Source organism: Drosophila takahashii, chromosome 2R (assembly GCF_030179915.1).
Source record: "Drosophila takahashii strain IR98-3 E-12201 chromosome 2R, DtakHiC1v2, whole genome shotgun sequence".
In the NCBI taxonomy this organism is placed as follows: Eukaryota; Metazoa; Arthropoda; class Insecta; order Diptera; family Drosophilidae; genus Drosophila; species Drosophila takahashii.
In genome coordinates, this window is record NC_091679.1 from 36635808 (window position 1) to 36654167 (window position 18360).

Below are 18360 nucleotides of genomic sequence, written 5' to 3' on the forward strand. Positions count from 1 at the left end.
CTACATATTTATCCGCCCCAAAGCCTTAATTGTCCTCTCACAGATGGTGCTATTTACATATGACAGTATGCATATATTCGATTTACACATGTACAACAGATATAGAACTTTACTTTAGATCAAGAGTTTTAGGTTTCGAGCTCACGTCGTGCAAGCTAACTACGTTATAAGCAGAGACGCAGGGTTCGAGTTTGTTCTTAAAAATGTCGTTTTCGGACTTCGAAGAGCATATAGAACCTCCGATTTCTGGGTGGCTGGATTCAGGTAACGAGACCCTCAGTTCGTGATTACTTACTGAGGTGTTTAACTGGAACTGTTTCGCATAGAGTGTGTCCATCTTGTTGTGTTTGGCTAAAAAAGGAGGGGAAAAGGTTATATTGTTATATATTATATTATAAATGAAGTTAGAAAAACTACTATACCTTCATTGACACACAGCTTGTGTCCTCCGGTCCTGTGAGAGGCCAATCTCGCCTCATCACTGCCCCCAATCGAGGACTCTTCGATGTGCGAGAAGCTCTCCTGTGGCGAAATAGTGGACAGCACCGAAGTGCTGGAGTATAGGTAACCAGAGAAGTACAGATCCGGATTCGCCTCGTGGGCCTTGCAGGGAACAATCCAGGAGAAACTAAACAGCGAAGGATTTACCTCCTGGGTGAGCCAGGGATCGGTTATCAACTGGTGCATGGTGCAGCGGTATTTTGGATCCTTGTTCAACATGGAACTCAGTAGACGACTCAATTGCTCGGAAACCGCTTTAGGTATCTGGATTTCGGCCTTCAGTGTTTCCTCCACATCGATGAAGGGGTTCTCGAAGAACATCAGAACGTACAGGGTTACGCCCAGGGCCCAAATTTCCAGTTCGGGACCCACGTATCTATTTCCGGCTAGGACCTCCGGACTGCAGTACTCCGTAGTGCCGTAAAACGTTGAGAAGAACTTGCCCTCCTCCATAAAAGTAGCCGATCCGAAATCGATCAGCTTTATATTGAAGTTGTGATCTATTATAATATTCTCGTCCTTTATATCGCGATGCAGTATCTTCTGTTCGTGCAAATAGTTGACGGCATCGGCCACCTGCCGGAAAATATAGCTGCCCAGTTTTTCATCCATCAATGGACGTCTTTCTATGAATGTCCACAGGTCCATTCCGGAGCCGTGTTTCTCCATTACCAGCTGATAGAACAGGTCATTTTCGAACACATCCAGTACAGACACAATGTTCTTGTGGTTCAGGGTCTGCAGCAGATGGATCTCGATAGGAACTTCCTTGCAGTCGCGGTTCTTGACCATAAACTGAGAGCAGAGCTTCTCCTTGAGAATGAACTTGGTGATGACCAGCAGGCGATCTGAGTTCCTAAAGGCCATGTTCACATACCCGTAGGCTCCCCTTCCGATCTGCCGAATGGATGTATAGTGCTTGCTATAGTCTCCCAGATAGAGCTCATCCTCGTACTTGGACGCGAGTGACAGGGAATTGGGTCTACTCGAGTTCTGGGCCGCCGTGGTCTTTATGACCTGACCCAGTGACTGCTCAATGGTGCTGGCCATGCTATTAAAAGTGGACGTTAGGTTCGCATAGTTGTACTTTTCACCATCCAATCGGGTGCTGGGATTTCGGCACACCCAGATGCAGTACACCCGATTGGAGCAGGGCAGGATCTGGAGGAGAACGGAGTAGACCACCTCGATGACCGAGCCATCGGCATGGATGGCCTCGCCCACAAAGCTACCGTTGATGGAGCTCAGTAGCCTAGTGGCAGGATTACTTCCCGAGGCATCACATGTCTCCGAGGACGTGGACTTTGCCTTGTCGAGCGACATCTCGTTTATATGCGATTGCGATCCTCCCTCGAACTCATCGGCGGGAAAACTGTTCGAGGCATTGACGGGTGTTAGGATGTCATCTATGGTGCAATCATCCGGTTGCCGGAGATCGCAGAACAACCCACCGCTGGTCTCCAGATGGGCCTCACTCATCGAGGAGGGTTCGTTAGTGGGTGGTGGTACCTTCTTTTTACACGACTGCAGCGAGGAGTCGTTGTCCAGGACAAAGGGATCCGTGTCGGGCTCCCAGTCGTTGCTGGTTATCGAGGTGTTTGACACATTGGGACTCTTGTCCTCCCGCGAGTCCTTTCCGAAATTCGGTAGTATGGCCGATATATGCATGTTCAAGATCTTGTCCTGACCATAACCGAACATCAGCAGGGAGAAGGGCTGATTGCACATCAGTATGTTGCCAATATCATCCACCACAATCAAACCGCTGAGATTTTGGAACACCCAGACGGTGATGTTGAACACCGAGTATCCTCCTGTTCCCGAATTCTCATCCAAAGCTATCAGTAGGCACAGGGGAAACTTTACATTATCCGTAGTCCGTCCCGTGGCTCTCTGCTTTCGCAGACTCTTTGAGATTTCTCTGCTATCCGGATCGGGCATCTTTATAAACGGGATCAGTGCGGTGATATTGACGCCCACAACGCTCTCGGTGGATTCGTAAAAGAATATAGTGGCCGTGGTGGAGTCAGCGGATGTAATAACCCCGAATCGATCGGTGCTAATGTGGCAGATGTGCCTCTCAACAGGTTCGGCCACGGCAATGTGCCGGCCATCATTGCTAATCTGGCGAATCCAGAGCGAGACCAGGATCTTGTTGCCCGTCTTGGTCTTCATTTCGATCACCTTTCCGCTCAGCAGGATCACCCGGCCCTCGTCGCCCTCGATCTGCATCTCCGCCAGCGATGAGATGTGACTCTCCGTCTTGCCATTCAGTAGATCGAAGAATCCCTTGTTCCTTAGCTCCTGGGACGTGTAGCCCAGTAATTGGCAGGCCTTGTTGTTCACTATGAAGATCTGTCCCGTATTCGCGTCTATGGTGAATATCGCCTTGTTCGGATTGATCACCTTCGAGGAGTGGAGATTGGGTGGCGGCATACTGAAGGAACTGGCATCCATTAAGTTCAGCATGCTCGACGAGTTCTGGCGACTCTGAGTCTGAGGGCCCATAATGGGGTCATCTAATGATTATATGAGATTGTAAATAATTTAGCACTGCCCGTGTTTTTATTTAACCAGCCAAGTTACCGTTAGCACATCGGTTTCTGGAGCCCTGGGCTTTTGAACTACTCAGCTTACCAGCGGCTTGGTCCATGACATCGCCCTGGTCCTCCATTTAAAAGTCGGATATTTTCCAAATTCCAGCAGTTCCAACTTGAGGCCTGGTGTTATATTGAAAGGAGCTCACTATAAACATTGGAGCTCTCTTTATAAAAAATCAATTTATTTGCGCATGCGAGAAGCTGATTTCCCCAGTGGGTCGAAATGAAGGCAGGCCCATTTAATTTTTTCAATATTTCCCCTATTAACAGGTGTTTTTTTTATAAAAAATTACCCCTCGGGCCAAAAAACAACCATTTCCTGATATATTCAGAGCAAACTTCAGTTATTTTCAAAAACTTTTTAAATGTACCGCTAACAATAAGAATGCAGCCCTGCCCCAACCATCGATATAATGGCTTTGAGTATCGATAACAGCTCAGAATACATATATATAAACTGGGCCTAGCTACGTGTGGAAAAATATCAGAGAGCAATACAAAACGTATTGTTCTTCCCCACAGGAAGGTTTTTTTTTCGTTTTCTTAAAAAGTATAAAGTGCAGTGCACATTCGAATAACAAGGAATACGAAGAAAATGCTACGAATATCCGAAATCTCCATTCCCGTGGGAGTCTTCCTGCTTATCAACCTGATGATAAGTGTAGACGGCCTTGTAAAAGAGGGGAATTACCAGAACTCAGTGTATCAACAGAATCTGGAGACCAATTCCGCAACAGGCGCAACGGCTTCCTTTCCATTCCTGATGCCCAAGGTTTCCCCCCAAACGGTAAGTCTAAGTATATACTATATATCCAATCTATTCGATCCATATGGATTATTATATTATCGCAGCTGTGCGCATACATTTTTTAATCAACGAAACGAAACGAACAAATATTACGAAATGTGGGTTAATCTAAATGGAGCGTGCATATTTGCATCTATTCTGTTTAAGGAAAAACCCCTCGTTAGCCGTGCAATTTTTTCCATATGTTAGTCAAACGCCTCGAATACACACGATTTGACACCCACATGTAGTGCCTTGAAACCGAAACCTGTAGATTGCACTTCTCGAACCTGCGCCGTAGATACCAAATTATATTTACGTGGGGTTGGGGGTGGCGAAAAAGGGCATACAGCCTTGGTTTCCCAAAGCACATATTTGAATAATACTTGTTGACTAATCCAATATGCTCGTTCTCTTTAACAAAACTAACAAAACGAATATAGCCCGATCTGTACTTGTGCACGCCCATCAAAGTCGATCCAACTACCACCTACTATATTGGTATGTCCTTAAAACACAACCTTCCTTGTTTATAGTTTAATGAAAACTTGTTGTTATATTTAACTTAGTTGGCTTCAATCCCAATGCCACCATGAATACGGCCCACCATATGCTGCTCTACGGATGCGGAGAGCCCGGAACCACGAAGACCACTTGGTGAGTTTTTAAGAGGATACCATAGTGGACCTTTGGAAATATAAATGTTTTTCCCAACAGGAACTGTGGCGAGATGAACAGAGCTTCCCAAGAAGAGTCGGCCAGTCCCTGCGGACCCCATTCCCATTCTCAGGTACGGAATAACCCAATTAATCAGAGAGTTAGAGACTACACATTTATAAGGCACACAAATTTTGGGAACTCAAGAGGGTTTTTGGCAATCAAGGCAGATGGGTCGTCCTTGCTGGATCCCAAATTCACTGGCGCTTATCCTTCTTCGGCAGTTGTGGCACTTGAAGCACTCCTCATGCCATTTGGTGCTCAGCGCAACCACTGCTTTTCGATCGATGGGCTTCGCACAGCCGGCACAACGAGACGAAAAAAGTTCCCGGAAGTGTGACTTGCAGAAGAGGTATCCGTTGATTTCGAAAAAGGTCGACGAGACCAGCGATCTGCTGCAGCTCACGCACCGGAAACACTTTTCGTGCCACTTGCGCCCCAAGGCGACAACGCCGCGCTCCAGAATGGGAGTTCGGCAGGCGGAGCACCGAGCGGCATGATGGCCCAGATAGCACTCACTGCAGACCAGCTCGTTCCCGTCCACCGCGTAGAAGAGCGTAGGATCCACCACCAGGCCGCAATCTCTGCAGGTGAAGTGGTGCGGATGGTACGCCTTGCCCAAACTGCTAATTGCCCTCGGCCAAATCTCTTCGTTGCATCTGCAGCAAATAGAAGGAGACATACTTGAAGACAGGCTTTCTGGCCGGAAAATTAAAAATTTTAAAGGAAAAGTCTAGTTAGTTTCGAAATATTCTGGCAGAAACCTCCACTCCTATCATTTCAAACCTCTAAACTTGAGGCTGGCTTAAACTATAACTTATCACTTCACGGTATATATTCCGTTTAATTATGTAGATATTTAAAATAAAACTGTGTTGCTTACAGATGGTTGTATGATATATATGTTATATATATATGTTTTGTTAGAAAAACAATTTAAGGGCCATTTTCTCGTCCGTTTGTTAAATTTATAGTAGGGTTAAAACCTTGAAATCGTATGGGAATTTGGAGTTTTAACCCTACTTTAAATTTAACAGGCGTTTCGTCCGCCTGTCCTAACAATATTTAAATAGTAAAATGAAGTAATCCAAAGTTATCCTAAATATCTCCTTGACGTTTACCCTAAAAATATTTAAACCGGTTTTATAAACCCTCCCATTAACAAACATTTGTGCAAAGGAGCTAATAAATAAGTTAATTGTAATAACAAATATTAATATTTTTACACAGATCATATATGCTTGGGCTAGAGACGCCCAAAAGCTTAATTTGCCTGAAGGAGTGGGTTTCAAGGTGGGCAAGAATTCGCCCACCAAATACTTGGTACTGCAAGTTCACTATGCCCACATAGATAAATTCAAAGGTAAGTACTCGAATGCAATCTAGAGAAAGTGATGATTAATGGACTTTTCTTCAGATGGATCCACCGATGATTCAGGCGTGTTCTTGGATTACTCAGAAGAGCCGTAAGTTCTGAAGTTTAATTTCCTAACCCAGCAGTTATAAAACTCTTTTATTATAGTCGTAAAAAGTTGGCTGGCACTCTGTTGCTGGGCACAGATGGACAGATTCCGGCAATGAAAACGGAGCACCTGGAAACCGCTTGCGAAGTGAATGAAAAAAAGGTGCTGCATCCTTTCGCCTATCGAGTGCACACTCACGGCCTGGGAAAGGTGGTATCTGGCTACAGGGTCAGGACAAATAACGAGGGCGAACAGGAGTGGCTGCAGCTGGGCAAGAGAGATCCCCTCACGCCGCAGATGTTCTATAATATCAGCAACCGGGATCCCATTTTCGAAGGAGATAAGATTGCAGTGAGGTGTACGCTGGAGAGTACCCGCCATCGAATAACCAAAGTCGGGTAAGTACCAAAATAAACTTGAGAAAATCCCCTTAATAACGAAATTCCTATTTCCTTTTAAAACAGTCCCACGAACGAAGACGAAATGTGCAATTTCTACCTCATGTACTACGTGGATCATGGGGAAACTCTGAATATGAAATTCTGCTTTAGCCAGGGCGCTCCCTACTACTACTGGTCCAATCCCGACTCTGGCCTACACAACATCCCAGATATCGAGGCGAGCACTTTGTAAGCTGGCTGTCGAGAGTCTGAAATCAGCTGCGGAATGTGAAACGAATGTATACTACTTTATTGTCTGGATTATTTTATCGTGTACAACAATCGATGATGGTTTAGCGTCATTCTGTATCCTATTCTGTTGGCCACCAATGATTTATGTAAAATATTTGTGCGTGTAAATAAACATATGTAGATAATTCGCGAGAGCCGAGTGGAAATCCTATTAATTGAATTGGGAAACAATTAGCTGATCGCCGGCAAGGTTAATCTCCCCATTCCCATTCCCCAGTATATATTATACATTAGGAATCAACAATTCCGCTACGCAGTTAAATGAAAGTCTTCTATCGTAAATGTTTTCAATGCAAAGCATTTTATTCTCGCTTTTTTTTGTTGTTTTGTATATATAGAATTTATGGAATATATAGTATTTATCTGTATACATATATATATATATAATTTGGTGTAAAATTATAAACGTACAATTAGATTAGTTATAAATTACACAAAACTTACAATATCTCTCACATTTTATAATAACTTGCAAACTCGTACTTGTTAGTGTTAAATTCTAAATGACTACCGGTTGGCTGAGGAGGCAGGTCCTCAAATGTGTAGGCCAGCAGAGCTCCGTTGTTATCCTGTGCGGCGTAGTTGAGATCATTGTGTGTTTCAATTACATTTCCGGTGTAGTCTTGTTGCGCGTATGTACAAGTGCTCCCGATGGCGTCCGCCTCCACGAAGCTGCTCCCGTTGAAGCCGATCTGCGGCGAGTTGGAGGTGGTCAGTATGCTGCAGTCGCTGTCCTCGGCGGCCGACGGTATCGGGTTGAAGTCGTCGTTCTGGAATGTGTGCCCACCGTCCGGTCCGCCGTAGGGCAGGGTGCAGGTCATCGTCATGGTCACCGTCTGGGGCCGCACCACCTCGAACTCCACCTGGTGCGAGGAGCTATCGCCGCCGCAGTCGTCCGCAAAGCAGTCGTGGCTGTCAGGCACATATGGAGGTATTTGATGGCTGGCCGAGTGCAAGTTGGCATCGTTCACAATGTTGTCCTCGGAGTCGAAGACGGGCTCGTTGAGGGCGCTGTCCAGCAGGCTGGACTCCACCTTGAGGACCCCGACCCCATCGCTCGAGGGAGTCACCTCCAGGTAGGGCAGATAGCGCATCACCTCCTCGGACATGTCCTCGCGATCGTTGATGGGGCTGATGTCGGAGATGTTGTCTATCAAGCCTGCGGTGGGATCCGCCGACTGGTTGTGGTGGCTGTGCGACGAGGAGTTCACCTCCAGCTGCGAGTCCTCGTTGCTGGTGAAGAAGAGGGGCAGGAATCGGTGGACCACATCCGACAGATTCTCCCGCGACTCCAGGGGACCCGAGCTGAGGTCTGAGTGTAGCTTTTCGTCGCAATCGGCATTGCTATTCGTGCTTAGAGGTAAGTATTCAGATGATTGGTACCTTAATAGATTATCGGCTGAGGGTAGTATAATATCCACGGTGTTGTGCTGCTCTGCAGACTCCCCCTTGACCTCGAATTTGGGCCTGGAGGCGGTATCACCCGAGTCGTTCCTTAATCGTTTCGATGCGGAACCCGCTTGACATGTAGAGGTAGATCTTTTGCTTTTCCGACCGGCAGTGGTGGTGGTTCCATTAATTGCAAGAGTGGACAGTGTGTTGTTGTTGGGCGTGTCATTTTTAGCTTCGCAGCTGTTGTCTGCGTCCTGATTCTGCTTCACGGATCCCGGGGATCGCGTCTGCTTCTTCTGGGGCCTGTACTTGTAGTTGGGATACTCGATCATGTGCATCTTCCTGAGCTTCTCGGCCTCGATGATGTACGGCTGCTTGTCGTCCTTGCTGAGGACCTGCCATCGCCGGCCCAGCTCCTTGGAGATCTCGGCGTTGTGCAGGTCCGGCGTCCGCTCGCAGATCTTCCGCCGTTCCATCTGGCTCCACACCATGAAGGCGTTCATAGGTCGCTTAATATGGCCGGGAGAATGTTTCTTGGTCTGGAAAGAAGGTGGAAAAAAATGTTTTAATTGAAATTCAATTTAAAATTGTATGTAAAAGTCCGGAGCCAATCATACAAATTAAAACCAAAATAAAAAAAAAATAAAAAAATAATAATAGATATAAGTACTAACGACTCATTTAAACATATAGCTATGCGAAAAGTCATTGTTTCAATTATTACCCTAGGTAAGGCATAAGGTTCTCTACAATTTTTCCAGCCCAAAAAAACTGAGCAATATGTAACCGATGCATATATTTAAAATTACTTCCGGCAATCCCGAGCAAATAAATTATTACACTCCCTTGTTTTCACAAATTATGGAACAACGAAATTTCCTTTACTTTTTAAAAACCGCAAATATGTAGGTAGATACGCTCCGTTAATTCGTTCATGCGAAAAACACATTTACCTATTATACTTTTGCGTATATAAATGTTCATTGCATATTAACGTATCACAGATAAAGAGTTAGGAAATAAAATTCACACCAGAGGTGTACAATACGTATATAGTACGTACATCTGAATGTTTGTGTGTTTTTTTTTTTTTTGCGCCCGACATATATGCATTTTGTATACCGCCTTGTCTATGTCGGTATGTATTGCATTTGTATCTGTACGAAAATACGTATTCGCAGCGTTTGAAGTTCAATGTCCCTCGCCAAGGTTAATAAAACGCTCCTAAAACGAAATATGGTTTGTGTCTGTATGTATTTAAATGTGTTTCTGTTTCGGTTGTTAAGATACACGGACAAGTGGCTCGGTAGCGATACGAAATCGCATCTGCTTCCTGCTTTTCCGATCTTTAATAATTCCAAGCCCTTCGATATAGAATCTGGGAAGTCCAAAGAAAAATCTCAGGAACCCATCATCATTTGGAATAGGTATAGGTCATAGCAGCGGTGACGCGTCGCCTCGTTTGGCCAATGTGAATAACCGTTTTATTCTCGCCGCGAGAGACGGCAGAAACTACCTATTAATAGCGTTAACTTCGACCTTGCAGCAGTTCGTGTACCTCGCGAGTTCATCCACATCCACAGTCACAGCCACATCCGAAGTAGAGGCGATACCCTTGGCAGTACCGAGCTGAACTGAACTGAGTCGAGTCGAGTCGAATAAGCGAAAAGCTGAGCGGGCTGAGTGGAGCAGACTTTCAGCTGAAATGGCGATGGTATTGGGGCCGACGGGATGCGATGCTCCATCGGCCATTGCCTCTGAGTTTTGCCTTTGCCTTTGCCATTGCCATTGCCTTTGCCCTCGCAACTCTGCTCCGAAACTCACTCTCAATGTCGCCTTCTCCGTCGTCGTCGGTTCAGTCAGACAGTTCAGTTCAAGTCTAATAAGCAGCCCGACTCTTGTAGACACAACACACTCATACCACACCAGGCCAGGGCCCAAAGTTGCAGACACCCGCATCCGTGGGATACAAGAACAGATACACACATACATACATTCAGATACTCGTACTTTGGGGAACAAGTAAAAGTGATGAAATGGGTCTGGGGCTTTCGATTTTAACCGTTCTTGCCGCACGCTTAGATCCTAAGGTCATCAGCTCGAATACTATATGAAATACATTTTTTTGCAGTAAAGATAAACATGTAGCCGCAGAAGTCAACGACTTAGTACATATGTACTCAGTTCTATATGTGCGAGTAATACGCAATTGAGTTTTCTGTTTTCTGTTCGTGACGCCAAAGGCGAAAGGCAATGGCTTTGCCTCCTCCAACCATCCGTCCGCACTAATAACCGTAAAAAACAAACTGCTAAGCAAGGTCAATGCACCAAATGTGCTATGTGCGCGCGTTTATATACATACTACTGTCAAGTGTTAGATAGGAGTCGATAGGAGTGCACTCCTGGCCATATCTAAATATTTTCGGGGGTTCTAGACCAAAATGTCTGGTAAACAAGATGACAAATGGATAGATCGCCATAAGGAACTCGTGTTTTGACAAAAACATATCAGCATATAGAAACATCAGCGAATGTGTATCGGTCACAGTTAAGCAGCGCAAATTATAGACGTTCTATCCGCCCGAACAACATATCCATCCGCACACTGGACTGGCACCAGATACATATCTACATTATACTTATATGCAAGCTCGACAAATAATGTGAGTCATCAGGGAAGCGAAACGCGAGTACAACCGCCCCGTAAATGCACGGGTACAAAAAGTGCACTTCCACGCGCTCCCCGAATGTATCTATGGTCGGAAACTCATCCAGTGCCAGTGATCCCGGGACCCGGGACCCTGGTAATATGCCCAAAATAACCATCCATCAATCTGTCCGATATTGCACATAACTGGGTATTTCATCATAATAAGTCAGAACTGGAGTTGAGCTTTTATGATCAAGCGCAAGTAAATACAAACGTCCATTCGATTGCTAATCTACATTAATTGTTTTGCCGTGCTCTTGTATTTGTAAACAAAGAAAATAATCGCAAAAAAACTTGAATCTAATCTGGAGGAAATCTTATCAGTCAAACTTTTTGTTGACCTGTCCGGTCTGGGGAAAAGTATTTGTGTGTGTGTACTCTATATGTAGGTCTCTCTGCCGAATATCAAGTACGTTTCGCCTTGGCGAGACAGCTGTGGGTCGGGTGTTTATCTAAGTAGTGCCCATTAGAGCTGATAAGAAGTGCATCGCTGGCGTGAATTTCGTTTCGGCTGAGTGGGCACACAGACGTGATAAGAGGGATCTTCCTATCGGGAGGAGATCAGGCCACCGGATAGGGGATTTGGGAGCAGAGTGACGTGTCCTACGAAATGCATCCCTGTCTACACAGGGAGAAAATATGTCTAGCTTTTGGTTTTCAAAAATCTCTGATAATCGTATATCGATAAATAATATATACACAGAGAGAATTTTTCATGAACGGTGCACTTAAATTGAGAATTTTCTACTCAAAATAAAACCAAGTACTCACTTTAAGTACAAAGTACTTACTTTCAGTACCAATTTTTTAAATAAAATACCTTGGAATTGAGTCTTTTTAGAGATTTTTTTCTCAAAAAACGGGGACAAATAAGAGAGAAACAACATGGTGAAAGAAATAGGCTTCTTTTTTCAAAATTCGTCCACAAAATCAGTATTTCCTCAAATTGAGAATACAAATACTTAATTTGAGAACGTCAGTCTTCTTGCTTAATTTTCTCTGTGTAGGATCCCCAGAATAAGTATATTTGTTTTCTTTTAGTGCAATTTGATGATTCAAGTGTCCTACCTGATACTTTCAGTCTACGTCAAGCACAAAATCGTAAGTCTTTACCCTAGAACCCAATCCAAATTTCCCTCAGTGTCGACAAAGCAGGGTTACTCACTCGAGTTGCATCCGAATACGGGGTGCTGGAGTTGACAGGAACCCGTGCAGATCCGAACACCAGGCTGGAATCGATGCCGTTCATGCTCAGTGTCATTTCATGGCCGCTGTGGCTCGGAGATCTTTCGCCGTCCATGTCCATATTGGCTTGGTATTGGACTGGAGCTTGGGGTTCGGCTGTGGGGGTGGTGGTGGGGGTTACAAGGCGTGGGGTGTTCGGGGTCTTCGGTGCAGCTGCAGCAACAGGCGCGGAAGGCGAAGCCAGAGCCACAGCTGGATGAGTAATAGCTGGCTGGCTTTGTGTTATTTGCGTTTTGGGGGTTGGCGATGGCGAGGGCGGAGTGCGGGGGGTCTCCGGTTTTGGGGCTGGATTCCTTGGCTGGATACTCGCTGGATTCGCTGGGGTGGTTGCTGCAATCGTTGGCACTGTTCCGGGGCGAAAACTCAATGGTGGTTCGGTGGCGGACTGATTGGGCTTAGCTATCATCTTTTAATGCGTTTGCATATGCACCTCGATCTTGATCTCGGTATCGGTATTGGTATTAGTATCTGTGTCCCAGGGCAGTTCTTCTGATTCTGATTCCGATCCCCGCTTAAACATAGTCGCTGAAACAGTGGCAGTGGGGTTACCGATAAGGCGGAGAGTTCGGTTTCTCCAGGGCTTTATCACGAATTATTATATATATTTATGTGTTATGTACTATATGTGTACTATATAGTATGCACTATAGTCGCAGTCTGATCGGGCTGTTTCATTTGGCACACACACTGATGCACATTCGCCTTGCACGTGTGTGAGTGTGCACTAGGTATTGCTCCTCAAGGTGAAACTGGTTCCTCGTTATTTATTTATTTTTTTTCTGTTTTTTTTTTTGTTTTGTGTTTGCAATATTCCAAGACTCACGTTCGCTGCGTCCGTGTAATGAGCTTGTCTGCTTGTATGCGTGTCTCTCACTCTCACACTCGCACTGGTTAAATTTTATTAATTTATAAATGCACTGAAACTGAATTAAATAGATTGGCTCGCATTTATGTGCAGAGAGTTTACACACGTATGTAACGATATATGTACGGTGTACTTATGTGGCTAAGTATGTTTGTGTGGTGGTCACTAATCACTAATACTGCCTTACTCGCACTCTTCGTGGTGTTTGTTTGTTTTACGTGTTGATTTTGAAACAGCAAATATTTTGATAATGTTTGAGGTCCAGCTGGTTCCGAATGTTTCTGGCCAACGCTACTGTTAATGTTATCACTTGACAATAAGATCGGTTTGGGTGTAGTTTAGTTGGTTATCTGTTATTGACTCGAAATCACAACTCGATTTATGCACACGGTGTTACTAGATTTATTTAGTTAGTGGGTGTTGCGTTCTGGATTACTGGGAGCCGCGCGAGACCAGGGCATTTCTTCTGTTGTCCTGGTCAATCTAAACTAAACATCGCCGCGAATCGAACTGAAACTCAACCGAACTGAACTGAAGAAGCAACGAAACTCTCGGCGCAACGCAAAGCAGCGCAGCGCAACGAAAAACGAAGCGATGAGATACGAGTTGGTTTTGGATTGGATTGAAATGAAATGGACTGGGACTACGACTGGAGTAAAGTGAAGAAACGAAACGAACGACGCGAGCGAATAAACTACGCAAAAGATTTTACGTTTTTATTTTGTTGTATTTTTGTATACATATATAAATGTGATTTTGTTGTACGTTTTTCTTATGCAGCCCCCATGTACTGCGATGTATGTAATTATGCATATATATCTGTGTATATATGAGTGTCTGTTGGGGTTTCTATATAGATGTGTGTGTGTGTTTGGTTCCCGACCAACGTCGATCGCTCACAGCTGTTCAAGTGAACTGACTGCAAAGTTTACGATTTGAGTCCGCAGCACGTAGATACAGATACATGCACCCATACCACGCTCAGATACATTCGCCCGAGAGCGAGAGAGCGCAGGTTTCGTGAGAAAGTGTGTGTGCGACAAGTCAGGTGCGGATTTTCAGTCAGGGCTGTGTGACAGGTGTTAGTTTAACACCTTTGTGGTTACTTTTCCTTTAATAGTCACTAAGTCTCCACATTAAATATCAGTTTTAAGTTACTCCGCTTTTCCTAGTTAAATCTTTTTTGCGCCCCTCGCTCTGGCGCCACCTGCACTCCGCCCCTGGGATTGTTGATATCAACAGTTGCAGTAGCGCTGCCAGCTGGTGTGTGAGTAACTGAGCACGAATATATACACATTTATACATATATATTCGCTGCGACGCGTATGAATCAGCTGTTCCAATGTGTATTAATCATATGGCTGTTTGATTAATCTGTACGTGTGATTGTGTCGTGAGCATGTACTGCCGAGAATATATACATATAATATGTCTGTATGTGCGCATGAATATCAATCTGGCTTCTGTTTATTTCATACAATTCTGAACGCTTTCGAGTACGGAAAATCTGAATAATACATGGATATTATACGTATTCCCACACATATACTCACTATGCTGCCATATACAAGATCTCTGATATAATATGCACAAATGGCATGCAGTTAAAGTTGAACACTTAAAAAATACGCAGGAATAATATACAGATAACTATATGATTTTACAGATGCAGTTCGCTATACATATTATGTATGAGAATATATGTACATGTATATAGTATTTATCTACGGAATGACGCAGCGGAACATGCACTTGCATTTTCTACAGTGCCAGGTATAAATATCGGTTAAAGAACAATGTATGTATGTATTTACATGTACATATGTACCATACTGAGTATGATGATTTAATTGTGCTCTGACACACGGAAGTAATCGTGTAGATCTTTGCGACCGCAATTTTTCATCTTAAGTTTTTAGTTGTAAATTAATAAAATAATGTTTTTAATATTATTTAATTCTGAAAAAAAGCTTTATATTTTTATTAAAATAACTATGGACCTAACTCCATCTTTATTTTAATGCCATACATCAACATCGATACATGCATACTTGATTTTAATATGACACGGATTTTCTAGACGATCACGAGCAACATAATCATCCATAAATAATTGATGATTCATCAACCTTTTCATCGATCTTAAATTAAATAAAACAGGAACTTAAATTCCAAGTTATTGAAATTTCCACGAATTATTAATTTTCCATAAGTTAAAGTCCCCAACAATCTCTTTTATGTTCCATCACTGTGGACGAAAGTCCACGTAGTGACGAAGCGCACCAGGTGAGTGTGCGATGACCTACAGCCTAGCTGAAGGGTTGGAAATTTTTAATTATTCCGCACTCCTAAAACACAAATAATAATTAGAACGATATTATAAAAACAAATCAATCACAGTAACTGGGGACCCTTCATTCAGGTTAAAATTTCAGCTTGTGCTGAGACCAACATTCATAGTTTCAGTTTCTATAGTACTTTTGTACGAGACACACCTATTTATATAAACAAACTGATAAAATTGTATATTATTACTTTTAAAATATTTTGCGCTTTATTCATAAATTTGTGTAAAAAGTTCAAGATTCGGCTATAACAAAATTATCCTTTTTGGTTTAAGTAAGCCATAATAGACCGAACATGGGTGAACCTCCTGCAAAAAAGTTTAGGAATTCCAGTTTGCTGAACAGTGGCGATTTGGAGGCTGCATGGGAAAGCGAGTGGAATACTGTTTGCTATACAAATTTTCTGAGGGAATACAGAAAGCGCTATGCTGGTTTATTCTCTGATCACCAAATAACTGAGGCAGCTTCAAATCGATGGAACAAAATGTCTTTTCTACATAGATTTCAATATCTGGTAAGCTATTCTATGTATTCTACAGAAATTAATTCCACCCAAATGCAGAAAAATTCGCGGATTACAAATAATGCCAAATGTTTCTTCCCACAGGACCCAGTTAAACGGAGAGAGTTAAAACGCAGATTTCCTATATCTGCGCACGAAGAGAAGAAAATGAAAGCCGAACCGAAAACCACAAATAAAAGTGATCCGAAAAAGAGGGATTCAAAATGTGTCTTACCCAGGAAACGATGCGCCACGCCGAAGCAGAAGTACGGCTTACCCCAGGCAGCTTGTCCCAAACCCAAGATTTGCTCCAAAACGAAGCCACTGTGCTCCAAGCCGGAGCCCCTGTCCTCCAATCCGAAGCCATGTAACCCAAGAAAAAGACGTCTAAGTCCATCGCCGAAAAAATAAATCTGTATACATGAATGTTTGGAATTTTATGAAAATAATATCCGATTTTTGAAAGACTTTAATTTATAAATACTAAAACCCAACATTCTGCTTTATATTTTTTCGCCTAAATGGGAAACCAGAACTATATTAATATTATATGTATACATATATTTTGAATGATTTAAATTTCGTGTAGTAAGTATCTGATTTATTTCCATAAACAAAGGCCCATCTTGAATTCGAAAAATTTGTGGGGTGCGCGGGTGAATGTCCACAACAACAACAATACGCCCAAGGTGATTCAACGTCTGTTATCGATAAATTTTCAGCTCGTGAAAAAAAGTATGGAACTATTCTGGTATAAAACGTGTAAAACTCTGAATATTATTGTGCCTGGACATTATATCTCGCTATATACGCTCGAAACGAAAGCAGAACTAGCCTACAACTGAAAAACCCTCAAGTGCTAGGATTCGGATGCACGATATACGTAACATTTCACCATATATGTGCGTTATTTCACTCCATATTACATTAGTTAATCGCAGTAATCATGGATAAGTCTGCCTCAAATTAAGCTGGCCACGATGCCACCCAAAGCCAAGTTCAAGAAAATGGCCAATCGCAAGGGATTCCCCACACAGCCAACGCAAACCTGTGTCTTCAAGTTCAGATGTCGAAATTTCACACCCTTATGGGCGCGCTGTTTGACCCCTTCCTCTTTGTTCTCCGCCTGATTGCGAACATGAGTTCCCCCATCTACGAGCAATATCGGTGCGGGCCGTCGCGTCCCCTTTCCGCTGGTTCCCGCGGCTCCCTGTGGAAGCCCAACAAGGTGCACCAGGAGGCGCCCGAGGTCAAAGCAAAGCCGCTGGAGGTCCCCGAGGATCATCTGCGGATCCCGCAACTGCCCGTTCCAGACCCCCTAGATCCGCTGGCCACCATGATGTCCTTCAAGCTGATGGCCATGGACGTGGTTAGCCAGATGCAGACCGCCCTGCACAAGTGCGTCAATGCCCAGAGTCCACCGGGCGCCAAGATGGCGGGACTCGAGCTGGACGCCCTGCGCCGCTGCGTGCCGTCCTCCTGCTATTTCTTCATTGACCTGCATCCGCACCATGGCTTCAAGGACACCGCAGAGGAGTGCACCGCTAGTCAAGTGCCCAGTGACAGGAATAACAATGCAGGAAGCTCGGGAGGATCGGCTGCCAAAAGCTCCTCCTTGCAGCGACAGCGGAGTATCTCCGAATGCAGCGAGGACAGCTTCATTTGCTTCGCAGAGGACGACGCAGAGGAGGAGGATGAGGAGGACAATGAGGAAGAAGACGAAGAGGACGAGGATGATGATGACGACGACAGCAGCGTGCAGTTCGCGGCTTGCGGGGAAGATGAGGACACCGAGGAGCTCAAGGCCTGCGAGTGCAGCAACGACAACTCGACGTCCGTCAGAAAGGTGCGTCCAACCAAATCCAACCGACAAATAGCATAACTAATCAACTAACTTTAAATACAGGTTCGATTCAACATGAAACCCGAAGTTCATGTGATGCACGCCTGGGACTACGCCTATCGGGCTGCCAGGAAGAGCGAGTGGCAGGTGATGGCGCGGGATCGCGAACGCTTTCAGCAAAGGATCAGGCGAATTTCACATATTCTAAACGCCGTCCTGACCCCACTCCATCGGGAAAACGTCTACCAAGCTCGATTCTTGCACGAGGACTAGCCTGTCTTCATATACCTGATGTAACTTTTGATGTACAGATTACAGTTTAGAACGATTACAGCATTAAAATTAAGCACAAGTTGTTTGCGTGTATAAAGTGAACGATTTAGTCACTGCGTTCGTGATTTATTTTATGAAACCAAAAACTGTTTAACCCTGTAAAGAATATCAAAACTAACTTTCTTCGCCTTTAGTTTTAGCGCCCTAAGAAGTTTGAATTTGTTGATAACGGGATAGCATATATATTAATATAACTTTAAATAAATTAAGCATTAGACGTATCTTATGGTGTATTCCTTTTTTCCCTCGATTGCATGCTTCCTGTACAGAATTCTCAAGTCATTCACAGACAAAATAGGTTTATGCAAAGGCTTTGCAGTGTATGCGGGAGAAAGATAAGCCCCGAATAGAAATAGATAAGGCGA

General features: G+C 44.1%; 5 protein-coding genes and 1 long non-coding RNA gene across 7 annotated transcripts; 3 read left to right on the plus strand and 3 right to left on the minus strand.

Moving 5' to 3' along the window:
- Nucleotides 1–21: 21 nt before the first annotated feature.
- Nucleotides 22–3248, minus strand: Pask (PAS kinase). Its single transcript, XM_017158140.2, has 3 exons — nt 3088–3248; nt 423–3020; nt 22–351 (listed from the first exon to the last, which is right to left on the minus strand). Exons 1-3 carry the CDS (start codon nt 3173–3175, stop codon nt 110–112), a joined length of 2928 nt encoding a protein of 975 aa, XP_017013629.2. The 5' UTR covers nt 3176–3248; the 3' UTR covers nt 22–109.
- Nucleotides 3249–3560: 312 nt separating this feature from the next.
- On the plus strand, nt 3561–6894 carry Phm (Peptidylglycine-alpha-hydroxylating monooxygenase). Its single transcript, XM_017157991.3, has 8 exons — nt 3561–3888; nt 4332–4389; nt 4458–4545; nt 4606–4678; nt 5836–5968; nt 6023–6071; nt 6128–6466; nt 6533–6894. The coding sequence occupies exons 1-8, from the start codon at nt 3697–3699 to the stop codon at nt 6699–6701; spliced, it is 1101 nt and encodes a 366-aa protein (XP_017013480.1). The 5' UTR covers nt 3561–3696; the 3' UTR covers nt 6702–6894.
- LOC108068430 (transforming growth factor beta-1-induced transcript 1 protein) lies at nt 4707–5387 on the minus strand. The gene has a single exon (XM_017157994.3). The coding sequence runs from the start codon at nt 5285–5287 to the stop codon at nt 4748–4750; it is 540 nt and encodes a 179-aa protein (XP_017013483.2). The 5' UTR covers nt 5288–5387; the 3' UTR covers nt 4707–4747.
- A 144-nt stretch (nt 6895–7038) lies between the features above and the next one.
- Sox14 (Sox box protein 14) lies at nt 7039–13075 on the minus strand. The gene is made up of 2 exons (XM_017157989.3): nt 12028–13075; nt 7039–8691 (listed from the first exon to the last, which is right to left on the minus strand). Exons 1-2 carry the CDS (start codon nt 12511–12513, stop codon nt 7213–7215), a joined length of 1965 nt encoding a protein of 654 aa, XP_017013478.2. The 5' UTR covers nt 12514–13075; the 3' UTR covers nt 7039–7212.
- A 2204-nt stretch (nt 13076–15279) lies between these two features.
- On the plus strand, nt 15280–16313 carry LOC108068431 (uncharacterized). Its single transcript, XR_011417866.1, has 2 exons — nt 15280–15831; nt 15925–16313. It is a non-coding gene; the product is annotated as an uncharacterized lncRNA (long non-coding RNA).
- Nucleotides 16314–16523: 210 nt separating this feature from the next.
- On the plus strand, nt 16524–18216 carry PPP1R15 (Protein phosphatase 1 regulatory subunit 15). Of its 2 annotated transcripts, XM_070212967.1 has the most exons (3): nt 16524–16702; nt 16761–17665; nt 17726–18216. In XM_070212967.1, exons 2-3 carry the CDS (start codon nt 16886–16888, stop codon nt 17933–17935), a joined length of 990 nt encoding a protein of 329 aa, XP_070069068.1. In that variant the 5' UTR covers nt 16524–16702; nt 16761–16885; the 3' UTR covers nt 17936–18216. The 2 variants fall into 2 exon arrangements, with proteins under 2 accessions (XP_070069068.1, XP_017013481.2); XM_017157992.3 differs by having other exon boundaries at nt 16524–17665.
- Nucleotides 18217–18360: the final 144 nt, after the last annotated feature.

Coding starts and splice junctions, on each gene's coding strand:
- Pask (XM_017158140.2), bottom strand. CDS start 3,175: ATGGAGGACCAGGGCGATGTCATGGACCAAGCCGCTGGTAAGCTGAGT. Junction 3,021..3,087: donor CAGAAACCGATGTGCTAACG/GTAACTTGGCTG, acceptor TATAATCATTAG/ATGACCCCATTATGGGCCCT. Junction 352..422: donor CAAGCTGTGTGTCAATGAAG/GTATAGTAGTTT, acceptor CTCCTTTTTTAG/CCAAACACAACAAGATGGAC.
- Phm (XM_017157991.3), top strand. CDS start 3,697: ATGCTACGAATATCCGAAATCTCCATTCCCGTGGGAGTCTTCCTGCTT. Junction 4,546..4,605: donor GGAACCACGAAGACCACTTG/GTGAGTTTTTAA, acceptor TTTTCCCAACAG/GAACTGTGGCGAGATGAACA. Junction 6,072..6,127: donor TTGGATTACTCAGAAGAGCC/GTAAGTTCTGAA, acceptor CTTTTATTATAG/TCGTAAAAAGTTGGCTGGCA.
- LOC108068430 (XM_017157994.3), bottom strand. CDS start 5,287: ATGTCTCCTTCTATTTGCTGCAGATGCAACGAAGAGATTTGGCCGAGG.
- Sox14 (XM_017157989.3), bottom strand. CDS start 12,513: ATGATAGCTAAGCCCAATCAGTCCGCCACCGAACCACCATTGAGTTTT. Junction 8,692..12,027: donor CGTATTCGGATGCAACTCGA/GTGAGTAACCCT, acceptor CCTTCTTTCCAG/ACCAAGAAACATTCTCCCGG.
- PPP1R15 (XM_017157992.3), top strand. CDS start 16,886: ATGTCGAAATTTCACACCCTTATGGGCGCGCTGTTTGACCCCTTCCTC. Junction 17,666..17,725: donor ACTCGACGTCCGTCAGAAAG/GTGCGTCCAACC, acceptor CTTTAAATACAG/GTTCGATTCAACATGAAACC.